The sequence below is a fragment of the Podarcis bocagei genome (genome assembly GCF_964188305.1).
Source record: "Podarcis bocagei genome assembly, chromosome: 6".
Classification (NCBI taxonomy): Eukaryota; Metazoa; Chordata; class Lepidosauria; order Squamata; family Lacertidae; genus Podarcis; species Podarcis bocagei.
The window spans coordinates 82,711,210-82,723,993 of record NC_138130.1 but is presented as its reverse complement, the minus strand read 5'-3'; the positions used below and the strand labels follow the sequence as shown (position 1 = coordinate 82,723,993).

General features: G+C 43.4%; 1 protein-coding gene across 9 annotated transcripts in view; it reads right to left on the bottom strand.

Moving 5' to 3' along the window:
• Positions 1-12,784, bottom strand: part of ATP8A2 (ATPase phospholipid transporting 8A2) — a 341,618-nt gene that overhangs the window by 223,741 nt on the left and 105,093 nt on the right. For all 9 annotated transcript variants that reach the window (XM_081197884.1, XM_081197885.1, XM_081197886.1 and 6 more), the window contains one exon: positions 11,933-11,997. In XM_081197884.1, the coding sequence (XP_081054010.1) occupies positions 11,933-11,997 (65 nt within the window). The remainder of the gene's footprint in view (positions 1-11,932; positions 11,998-12,784) is intronic.

Here is a 12,784-nt window from a genome sequence, read left to right as displayed (position 1 = left end):
GTGTCAACTGCAGCTCAAGGGGGAAGAAACAAACGGAAGCGGATTCCAACCTCTGACTTTTAAACAGAGGCCTATCAAGAAGATTTCCACCAGGTTCAGCTTTCAACTATCACTCCCATCTACGCGCTGGGAAATTGCACATGTTGAATTTTTGCCTGTCGTGAAGCTTTGAAAAGACACCGAGCCTTGATCAGAAAGGGTTGGTGAATCTAGGGCAAGATGCAGCCAAGTGAGATGCGTTGAAATCCTACTGGTTTCAATAAGAGAATGTGAGCGCACATTTCGTCCTCTCCCACTGAAAAGGGGTGGGCTTTGAGAGTGATCAGCTTTGGCTGAATTGGGCTCTACGTCAGTATAGTGGCCCAGCCTATCCTTGCTGCTTCAGAGAAGAATAAGACGAGATCTTGGAGTGGACTGGCGCACAAAAACATGCACACATTTAATAAATCAATCAATCTTGGAGTGAAATAAATCCATGCACATCTTTGTAATAGCCGGTATGTTGTTGTTTTTTTCCATTTTCCTTTCATTTGACTACTGCATCTCATAAAATTTGATGACTACATAAAATTTCCAGAGAAAACAGTTTTGCTTTAGAGAAAAGTTGGACACCTTTCATATGCAAATTGCCCTGTTATGCATTCCCAGCATTCTTGCAGTTCAATGGTTCAGCTAGCCTCTTAAGAAAAGCCGAGCGATTCAAGGGCAGGGGAGATCTATATACAGTCCCAGGTAGGGATAGGCAAATATGGACATTTCCATTTCTCATTTTTCTCATCTTCAGTTTTCCACATTTCCGCAGAAGTTGCCGATGTGCTCATGGAAAGTGATCAGCGAATTTCTCCAAATATAGCTGTGCAATTTCCATTAAGATACATGTTTCTGCAGAGCAATTTCCCCTAATAAAGTGCTATTTAATTTTTATTTTCAGTGATATGGGAATTCTTAGATATAGTTCACCCTAGAATGTGCATTTTTGTACATATCACTTGACTGGAGAAAGGCAAAATTTGGAGAACTACAATTTAAAAGGATGGCTGCATTCCAGGTCATGCATTGTTTGGGAAATTACAAATGAGGTAGGATTGCCTTTAAATTAGAACTGAATTTCTCCTCCATCCCTAGTCGTAGGCAGTGGTGCTTGGTGAGGTGAAGGGCAGGGCAGCTAACTGCAGATGGGGCTGGGGGTACACGGAACCAGAGGCCACAAAAGGCAGAGCACACCCCATGCAAAGACACATTTGACACATCCTGGCAGAGGACGTAGTGGGGGTGTGGAGTGCAAGCCTGGAGGATGGTAGGGGCAGAAAGAGAGGGCCTGGGCGATGGGGAGGGAGAGCTCTTTTGGGCTGCGCTGCAAGCAAAGAAGTACTTTCCTCTCAATGCAGCCCAGAAACCAAATGATCTCGTGATGGTTCCCTGGCTCTGCTTTAAACAAAAGCAACACAACCTGCCCGCCCCTTCAGCTGCTTCCTACTCAAGTCTCCCAAGTGGAGTGTTGGCTAAGTGCCTCCCTGCAGTGCGTGCGATTGGCTGAAAACACCCTGAATTGAAAACACCCTCGGATTGGTCCATGGGAATATTTCGGAAGTACAGTACTTGCAGCTCATTCCTTGTGGGTGTCAGGTCTGAAACAAACCGCTTTGTGTGGATTGCAGCAAATAATTGTGTCCTGATTGGAAGCACCGAGCTGGTCTCAAGGAAAGAAGGCTATTTGGAGAGAGAAGCTTAGCCAACTCCTTCAAGCATAGAAGGAAACATTGGATGCCATATTGACTACTGTGACTTGCTGCGAGCCAGTATTACTTGTGGTTTGGCCAGGCTCAGTCTAAATACTAGGAAGCTAGACTCCTGCCTCTGCCAAGGGAACAGAACAATCTTTAGCAAGGAATAAATAATAAATTCTATTTATTAGTTAATGTAATCAAATGCCATGACATATTTATATTTAAATAGGGATTATATTTAGGAAGGGACACAGGTGGCGCTGTGGGTAAAAGCTTCAGCGCCTAGGGCTTGCCGATCGAAAGGTCGGCGGTTCGAATCCCTGCGGCGGGGTGCGCTCCCGTCGTTCGGTCCCAGCGCCTGCCAACCTAGCAGTTCGAAAGCACCTCCGGGTGCAAGTAGATAAATAGGGACCGCTTACCAGCGGGAAGGTAAACGGCGTTTCCGTGTGCGGCTCTGGTTCGCCAGAGCAGCGATGTCACGCTGGCCACGTGACCCGGAAGTGTCTTCGGACAGCGCTGGCCCACGGCCTCTTGAGTGAGATGGGCGCACAACCCTAGAGTCTGGCAAGACTGGCCCGTACGGGCAGGGGTACCTTTACCTTTACCTTTACCTTTATATTTAGGAAATATTTTTTTTTGGGGGGGTGATATCCCATGCATCTGACAAAAGGTTTTTTTTTCTTGACATCTTATTTAATTCATTCAAGATTTTATCATTGTGTGCACTAACCAAGACATTACTTAGCATTCCACTCAATGTGATGTCTTTGCCATTTTATTTTTAGAGATTAGAAAAACAAATTGGCTGAATGATACACTAGTCCATTCACATCTTACTCTCTGCTATAAGGAGAAGACTAGGCTGATTCACGGACACTTAGACTTCAATCTTTAAGTTTTTGGGAAAGTGCTATTCACCTCCATAGTTCTTACACCAGCGTAACCAAATAATGGACACCCATTTGTATGGGCACTTAGGCAACCACAAAGGCCTTCCCTGGAGCTGGCAATCTCTGGACTCCACAGCCCCTGTCCCTCCTGAAATTAGGCTGGAAAGCAGCCTTCTAGCCAACAGAAGTCATTTTGGGGTGTAACTTCACAATGCAATTATGCTGGAAAAGGCCTTCTATTGGCTGATGGTCCCATCTATAACTACAGCTTAGCAAGCAAGCAACTACAGCTTAGCAAGGCTTTATTGATTATGGCTCCCCAATTGAAAAAGACCCTTTCACTGAATATATGTCTGTCCCCCTTGCTGATCCATCACTGACTCAAGGCACATCAGTTCCACCTGACATTTAGGAATTTGTAAAGATAGTCAGCTGTCTTTATTGCTGTTCGGTTACTGCCAGGCTCCTCATGACAAGACATAGTTTCTGGGTTTATTGCAGTATTTTATTGCAGTATTTCTTACTGTGAATGGTATGCAGCCCTGAGAAACTTGGCTGAAGGACAGGTTAAAAATGTAACAAATAATGCAATGAATTTTAAATGACTGGCACTTTGTTCTGTTTTGCTTTTGCTGCTCACTCAAACTTTGTGGGGTTGGACAAGGTATAAAATCAAAAGATTAAATATACTGGGACACCAAGTTCTGCATCATCTTGACTGAACCTCTTTCGTCTTGCCAGTCAACATCGATAATACTGAGCTAGATGGAACTCTGTATAAGCAGGGGTGAACTCTGGTCTTTCAAATTTCAGTGGCGCCCTATATGAGGCCAAACTTCCTCCTGCTTCCGTTCTGCTCAATTCACTACATCCTAGTTGTGATGCCCAGTAGCGCCCCCTAGGCTTGGCGTCCAGGGTGGCGGAACTGGTCACACTGCCCTAAATCTGCCTCTGGTATAAGGCAGCTTCCTGTGCCCCTAGACAGCGCTATGCATATCCCACACTAAGCAAGGATGGAATTTAGCAATGGGCTCAAAGTGCACACAGCCCCCATAATGAGTTTGGCAGTGAAGTCACCCCCTTTAAATAATTCAGGCTGCCTGTTCAAACTACAAGAGCAGAAATACCACCAACTGGGACTCAGGGATTCAATTGTGCATTGGACATGCAGATTTCCTATTGCAGAACATTGACTTTGGGGAAAATCCATGGTCTGGCGAGGCCAAAGAGCAACTCTCCTGGCCCTGCATTTAATACAACAGCTATATAATCAGGGAAATTGGCCAGCGGACCTCATTTCTGGAGCTACTGCATCTGTACTTTTTCTGCCTCAGGCTTCCTTCAGGCCCTAATTAACCTTTGCTCATAAAGCAAGTCTGTATTCCAAAGCTGCTTAATGACAATATATATAAGGTAGCCAATGATGTAGAAGGAACATAAGGCTCCACCCTGCAGAGGCATTGCTGAAACTACATTTATTAGGCTGCAAAATACAGCTCAAAATTGTGCTTCCAAATTTCCAGCCACTGTTCTTCCCAGCCAGAGACTCCACAACTTCTGTATATTAAACGCAGCTGTAATTTGATTTAGGGTGCAAGGTTCGGTGTATTGGTTTCTACAGAGCTAACAATGAAGTCAGTTCTACTGAAACTAACTAGACATATATGACAGTTAAGAGCCTTCAAGACCAGGATATTTAGTGCTGGGTTTCCTATAAAAAAAATGGGTGATAAGCTACAGCTGATTTTAACTGACCCTTTTACACATGGAAGAGTATAAAACCCCCAGTTTTGCTCACTGTTTTTCTTCCAAAATCTCTGGAGTTTGCCTATATAATTTTTGTTTAATAGTTAAAGCAATTAAATTCAGTAATCATATCACCATGGTATTCAAATATTGCACCTTAATTGCAGAGGGTTGGACTAGATGACTCGTGAGATCCCTTCCAACTCTACAATTTTAAGTGACAGAAGGACCACTGGTAGGAACCTCTCAGAATGGTACCCAATTTGTATTTAAGCATTCTCCTCCCACAATTGTAAGTAATGTATATAACAGCTCTTAGAACTGCCAGGACTCACTAGAGATAATATGGGCTAGACAAATTCATCTGTGGGTCACCTTCATATGTGTGTGCCCTGAATTAATCTGTTATTTTAATAATAAAAAAACCTACAAAAATGTGCTTTGAAATATGTAGTTATAAATATTTTCCCTCTACAAACCTATGTTTAAAATGCATCTTGATATCCTCGCCCCATTTCATTACATTTGGAGAAATGCAAAATCTGATTGACAGCTCCTTTCTGATCTGAACATTACTTGTCTAGGATAAGGTCAGTTTCTAATGGAGTTCACAAAAATCAAATTCCTTACACATCCTTGGTTCAATAAGTTCTACTGCAGAGTGCAGAGCACCTTCACTAACTTAACTGAATTAACCAAGAAGATGATATAAACAGACACACATATACATACACTTCTATTATTACCGCTCTTCTAATTCCCAGAATATGTTGAAGCAAATACAGTGGGAAGATACTTCCAGACTGAAGATTTTTAATGCTGCCCACTCATTGTTCTCCCACTATAAGTAGAATAACTTTCCAAGCTTAGGCAGATACAACCCCCTATCTTCCACCATCTCAATAATGTTCACTTACTTTTTAATTGAGTAAAAATGTGGCAATTCCACATTTAAACATCCAGTGTGGAAGTACCCAGAAATCACGCAAGCTTGCTCTACTGGCAAAATGAGATAAGTGGTGACATTTTACATCAGTGATGACCTCTGACTTCAGTCACTCAGGGCTGAGGAGCCTTTGGCCCTCCAGAAGGGAGATGGGAGTCCAACAACAACCGAAGGGGCACGGGTTCCTCAACCCTAATTTATCTGCACACTTGATTAAAAATACAAACGTATTTGTTCAGTTTCAAAAAATACTCTGAAATTTTCAAGTTCCAGCCCTAGGCAAGCAAGCGGGGGAAATCACCTAATCAGTTCCGTTGGCGAAAACCCTATGCAAGGAAAACCACTTGTGCAATGGGGCTTTCTCCCTTCTCTCCTCCCCATGTACCCCATGAAATTGACTCAGAGTAGTCGGGAGAACTGCTTGGGGAGAGAGAGGGGAGATTCTTTTACAGCTGGCAAGCCAAAATGCTTGCTTTAGTAGAACAACTGCCTTGGGTATTCTTCCCAAAGGCTACAGTCTTTAGAGCAGTTATTCCAGAGTAACCCAGTCAAGACCAATGATTATATTTTGTTCCCATTTTTCTCCTCTGTAGAACGCTCAACAAATAAGACAGAAATGGGATGGGGTCGGATGTGGTCCCTTGTCAGTTTACTGGATATGTCTGCCTTTCCGAAATGTTTTTATTAAAGTTTATCTAATAAACGTGATCTCTGCATCAATGATTGAAAAATGATTTTAATAAGATAAAAACACAAACCAACCAATATCAAATAGCTGCCTTGAAATTAAACTACTTAAGTAATTTCCCCAAAGGCCAAAAGAAATAGGTTTAATATTTACTGAACCTATTAGTTCTCTCTGCTGAGTTAATGCCACACTCTGTCTACCAAGTCATGACCACAAGGGCCTGTGGAACTTGATAATATTAGCATCTTTACATATCTCAAATATCACAGATATGGCCATCAAATTCTAATTAGGAAAACAGTTTCTCTTTTTACATTCTTTCTCACCAGTCTCTACAAGAAATTAAGAAAATTTCCCCAAAGACAGCCCGGAATAGCAATCGAAAAAGTATTCTCGTTTTAAATAACTTTTCTTTTTTGCATTTAATGATGTAGCACAGAATACAGAATACGGACACCCAAAAGGCACAGGATTCTGAACTGCACAGGATATCCCCTTGCAATAATGCTGTCAGGTTGCTTGAGTGAGCAGGACCAGCCTCACTGCCAAAGTTCTGCTCTTTAAGTGGCAAAAACACAATGAATGTGTTGGGAGCTAACAACGCTTGCTTAAGATATGTATGCCATGAAAAAAATCAATCAACACAGAGTCTTTGTTTCCCAACAGATTTTATAAAATGCACGAGTTCCTCATGCGTTGAGTGGCGGGAGGGGGGAGAGATTGTTACACACTCGAAAACAGGTGCTGTGTCTGTAATTCATTCAGTGGGTACTCTCTTACTATACAGGCAAACAACAGCTATTATAGCAGGCATACTGTGCTATGTTTTTCAAAGCTATTCTGGATTTTTTGGGGGGATTTTTTGAAGCCTTTCATTCATCCAGCTCTTGTCGAAAGACCAACTTTTTAAAAATTGCTCCTGACCTGAAATTGTGAGCCTCTGGACTATTTTATGGATTATACCTGGTGCAGCATATACAAACACCATTGCAACACCAAGCTGTGTGGGTGCATCTTTACTTACACCCACACACTGCTCTTATGAATAGATGCCCACTGCAGGTCACTGAAACATGGGCCACGTTTGCCCATAACGCTAAGCCAAACCATGGTTTAGCAGGAACCCGCAAACATGCTGGCTTCTGGGGAGATTGCTGCTACTTTGCCCCCCCCCCCCACACTTTCAGCTCAGTATGATAGGTAAACCAATTTTTGGCTTAGCGTGTCATTGAAATCCAGCATTGTGGTTAACCTTGATAACTATGAACTGTAGCTAAAGTTTGTTTCTGTCTACAGATTGTGGTTAAGGAGAAGAATTCAGCCACAATCTCTGATTTGGATAACTTGTTGGCATCCGTCTGCCTTGAGAGACAAAGGAGGAGTGTGCCTTTGGAGATGAAGTCAAACTGCTGGCAAGTTACAGAGCCTGCTGTGGCTGTAGAGACCAATACAGGAGAGACATGTTTTGTTGCAGCCGGGGCTGTTGTGCTGCTACAGATGCACCATGGTGTTTCTTCTCTGTGCTCCTCCCAGCAGTCATTCCTCCTCTGGTCACTGTTATGGATACACAACCTGACTGTCTGTCTCCAGGCACTGTGGTCGTCTGCAAGGGATTCCCACATGATGAGGTTGATGTTGTCAGCCTTCATGTCACGTTTGCAGACATCTTTGTAACGCAGTTGGTCTGACACACTGGGCCAAACCTTGGTTTAGCTGTGCACCATACTGAGCTAAAAAGACTGGGAAGGAAAAAAGCAGCTGGGAGGCAGCACATTCACATGGTCCCAGCAGGCTATAGTTTGGCTTACCGTAACATGTGAAGACTTAGTACCTTGAAAATGAAGGATCTCCCGTTTGGACTACTGCAATGTGCTCTACGTGGGGCTACCTTTGAAGGTGATCCGGAAACTACAACTAATCCAGAATGCAGCAGCTAGACTGTGAACTGGGGGCGGCCGCTGAGACCACATAACACCGGTCTTGAAAGACCTACATTGGCTCCCAGTACATTTCCGAGCATAATTCAAAGTGTTGGTGCTGACCTTTAAAGCCCTAAACAGCCTTGGCCCAGTATACTTGAAGGAGCATCTCCACCCCCATCGTTCTGCCCGGACGCTGAGGTCCAGCACCGAGGGCCTTCTGGCGGTTCCCTCATTGCGAGAAGCAAAGCTACAGGGAACCAGGCAGAGGGCCTCCTCGGTAGTGGCGCCCGCCCTGTGGAACGCCCTCCCATCAGATGTCAAAGTGATAAACAACTACCTGACATTCAGAAGACATCTTAAGGCAGCCCTGTTCAGGGAAGTTTTTAATGTGTGACATTTTAGTGTATTTTTGGTCTCTGTGGAAGCTGCCCAGAGTGGCTGGGGAAACCCAGCCAAATGGGCGGGGTACAAATAAATTATTATTATTATTATTATTATTATTATTATTATTATTATTATTCCTGGTAATGAACCACACAACACTCATTCATGCAACGAGGAGTGAGATGCCTACATAGTTTACAACTAAAGAACTTTACCAAAGCGTTCTGTGTAAATGATGTAGATAGGGATGGGGGACCTAAGGCCCTCCAGATGTTGCTGGACTTACAAGCCCCATCTGTTCCAGTCTACATGGCCAATAGTTGGGGATGATGGAGAATGCTGGCCAAGAACAATTTGGAGGGCCACAGGTCCCCTATCCTTGCTGTAGATCAGGGTCGGCAACCTAAGGCCCATGGGCCACAAGCAGCCCACGGGAGTCATTTAACTGGCCCATGAGCCACTCCTGAACTGAGTCATCCACTCAGAGAGTCCCCACATGCTGCGCTAAACTGGCGCGACGCAGTGCAGGGATTCATTTTCACGGTGCCAGAAATCGCATCTGCGCAGACGCCGGAATTTGTGGGGGCTCATGTGATCCAGCCCACGGAGGGATCTCCACTGGAGTGAACTGGCCCAGGCAAGGGAAACCTTGCCGACCCCTGCTGTAGATCATTGATAGGGTGGTAGGACCCTAACACTAATACAACCACACAACTGGCGCCATCATGTAAGTGCCAGCACAGTTTCTAAGTCTATGGCTGTGCTGCTGCTTCTACATTGCTTTGGGTACAGGTGTGACAAGGCTGCAGATCCAATCACATGCTCCACCTCCCTTTCACGATGTCCCACAAGTCCACCTACTGGGTCCTGCGCCACATGATGTAACACAGTCTTGGGAGAGACCTCCCTTTCTTCACATCCACAACAGCTTCCATCAGAGCCTAAAGTTGTATTACAGCCACCCACTTCTTTCCAGCTAGAGGAAGAGAGAGCTTCCCCAGATATCCCAGCATAGTCGCTCCTCTCTCACAAAGTGAAACTAACCTGTACAAAAGCCCCAATTAATCTAGTAAGGGCAAGCCTTCACGGATATAAAGATCACATGCATTTCTTCAGCACGGGAAAGAAATAAGGTCAGTGTTTATTTTCTCAGACATCGCCATAAATTAACCTGTCCTGGCATATCAGATTTCTCACAGAAGCGTGGGCGCTTAGATCTCTAATGGAATTTATACAATGCCAGCTATTCATTTCTATTTATTTTCCACGATTGGTTTAGTAATTCAGCTTCCAGCAAAGGCTGGAAGTGATATTCCTCCTGGTTCTGTTTTATTCAGGAATAAACATATATGGCATTAGGCGAGTAATGCTACTGGGTAGAAATATTTTTAATTTTTTTGCTATATTTGATCAACAAATCCAAGCTAAAGCAAACAAATTGGAAGATGAATTACAGTAATACCGTTGTCTCTGTATTTATTTCCCCTTTATTCGGTTTTGCAGTGATTGCCCACTATGGAAAACCTCCCCCACCCCCCATTTTTTTAAGAAAGAGAAAGAGAGAGAGAGAATGAGAACAAACTTTTGAACTGCAATTGGCTTTTTGGTCTAACTTAGGCCTAGGCACTATCTCCCCTTTCCCCATTTATCAACATAAACTGATTCAATGGCTTGCTGATGCTGAAGCTTATAGTGCCATCTTGCAACAGAATCATACCAAACACTTTAGAACAGAAATAAGAATGGCGGCAGCTGAATAAGATATGCAAATACTTGCTTCCACACACACACACATATATATCCACCCATAGCTCACAGCTAAAAAATCCATTTATTTTGCTTCGTGAAATAAAATGGTAACTCAATAATACTCAAATTACCCAGTTCACTGTATACTTAAACTTAGAGGCCCAATTAGCCAGCAGCTGGAATTCAATCACCCTGCTTTTGCCTGCAATTTTAGACAATGATTTCAAGAGTGGAAAGGATTCTTTTTTAAAAAAAAAATGTGGAAAGTTGTATATTTAATTTCACATTTGCACTGCTGACTTGCCGTACACATTATTGACTATCTAATTAACACTCGGAAAGCCTGCATTTGTTCTTCCAACAAAACTGGAGAGAGAGAGAGAGAGAGAGAGAGAGAGAGAGAGAGAGAGAGAGAGAAGAGGCTTCCACCCATTTAACCACACTACTCGCATTTCATCTGATTACTGGATACAGTTGTGCAACTTACTCATTAACCTGATGCCTCCGAGTCTCTGTATGATTAAGGAAAAACTAGAAATCTTCAAGCAATAAAAACTGACAGCGAAGTTGACCCCCAAATGTATTCTCTCTCCCAATTTTCCTAATTAGCCTCCTTTCCTTAGTCCCACTACTCTCTCTAATAATGGATCTCTGCTCAGCCTGGCTGGTGATTAAGATAACTACGCTCGGCCCCAGATGTTACAAGAACAGCCTAGCTGTCTCCCTCAGGACGAGAGCCCAGTTTGCAGAAATGCTGAGCCTTAAAACCCGTTTCCTGCCGCCCCCCTCAGGTATTTATCCTGCCACTTTTTTTTCCCCAGGCCACTGTCTTTGCATATTAAAATTATGGCACAGATTATAGAAAGGATGGAGGAGGAATCCCTCCCCCATTTGTCTCTTCTGTGCAGAACACATGATATCAGCATTAATGTGTTACTTGATATATAACAAGTTGTTAAGCTGGTAAGTAGCTTGGGTTTGTGAGGTTGGAAAAGAAAAGAGGACTGAAAAGGGGGGTGGAAATGGAGGCAGAGAAACTTGACTAATTTCACAAACCACAAATCATGAATAAAATAAATCAAAGCTTCCCCACTCCCTTAAACCCCCCCCCCCATATTCAGAAAAGTTGATTGCATGAACAAGAATGGACCACGGGCAAACAACCAGAATTTAATCACAGGGCAACCAAGTATCTTACTCAATTTTACTTTTTAAAATTGTGTGTGTGTGTGTGTGTGTGTGTGTGTGTGTGTGTGTGTACACAGTAGATCTTCAGACAGGCAGCCTGGAATGAGGATCCCTCCTCCCAAACATCTTTCTCTTCCTCAAGCTCCTTCCCAAGGCCATTACCCTGCACTTTCAGCTCCTTAGAAAGTGGCAGAGAAATGTAACAAGCAAATAAAAGATTACCATAAAAGAACGCAATGGAACTTCCCAAATCCCCACATTGTTCTTTCTTTTATCAGATCAAAATGATCAGACAACAGCAAAGGTTGCTAGGTTTATCGAAGGTGCAATGAGATTAAGGGCCACTATCTGAACAATAATCTTGGTCATTTGATTGCCCTTTTTACCCATTGCAGTCTTTTTTTATTTGTATATATTTTATCTGTATATATTGCTTGTTTTATGTTGCTATGGCCGTTGGCTAACGCGAATAAAGTTTATCTATCCACTTCCCAAATCTGAGTGATAGGACACAGAGACCAGCAAGTCAATTATGACATAACGCTATCCAAAACCGTGCCAATCTTTTGGTAAAACTCCATATCCTTAACCAGAAAATTCCTCATCTTTAACTAGAACGTGGTGCAGACATCACAACATCTGGGTAGATGATCGAGCAAGTGGCCTGATGAACTTCAGCAAGTTTTACTTACGTCCAGAGAATCTTCATTCACAAGGATGAGAGTCATACTCTGGGACACGAGCCTGCAGGAATATCCTGGGGAAACAAATAACAAACCAGACACAGTGGGGCGTCAGTGTCACTTTCTTCTTCACCGTCACAACAAACAAGTTCAACATCAGAAAGAAAACCGTAAGAACATAAGAAGAGCCACCTGCTGGATCAGGCCTCCATTCTGCTCCCACAGAGGCCAATCAGATGCTTTTGGGAAGCCCCAGTCAGTAAAACCCACACACCCTGCTCCTGCGGTTTCCACCTGTTGGAGTTTTTGACTGCGTGCTATCTGATGCAGCTTCCCACAGAAGCAGTTAAGGAGTTGGCCAAAGGCCAAGAAGACTGAGCAGAGGGTCTCCACATAGGCATGACGACTCATGACCTACCTTTTTGGTTAGTTGTTGGTCAATGTGTGGTTTGAGAGTTCGTTTGGAGTTTGTTCAGTGAGAGAGTTAAGATCCGTGTCTGTATCCTGTATATAGTAATTTGTGACTCTGCTGTAAATAATAAACCTATAAGTAACCAAGTTACTAGTAGCAGGGTTTTGTTCCTGCTTCATCCTGCCTGCAACTGACTGCTTCTGGACAGTCTGCCTATGCTCTGCTATATTCAACAGGTTCTGGCTAAGATTCCTCAACACCACCAACTGGTAAAACCCCCATGATGAAAAAGTGGGGAAGGGAAGAGAACCTGCTTTGCATGTAGAAGGTGTCTTTCTGAGTGTCTTTCCCAGCTGGAATAAACTGCATTTATAGAATAACACACTGTGCATGCACACGAAAGCTCATACCAAGAACAAACTTAGTTGGTCTCTAAGGTGCCACTGGAC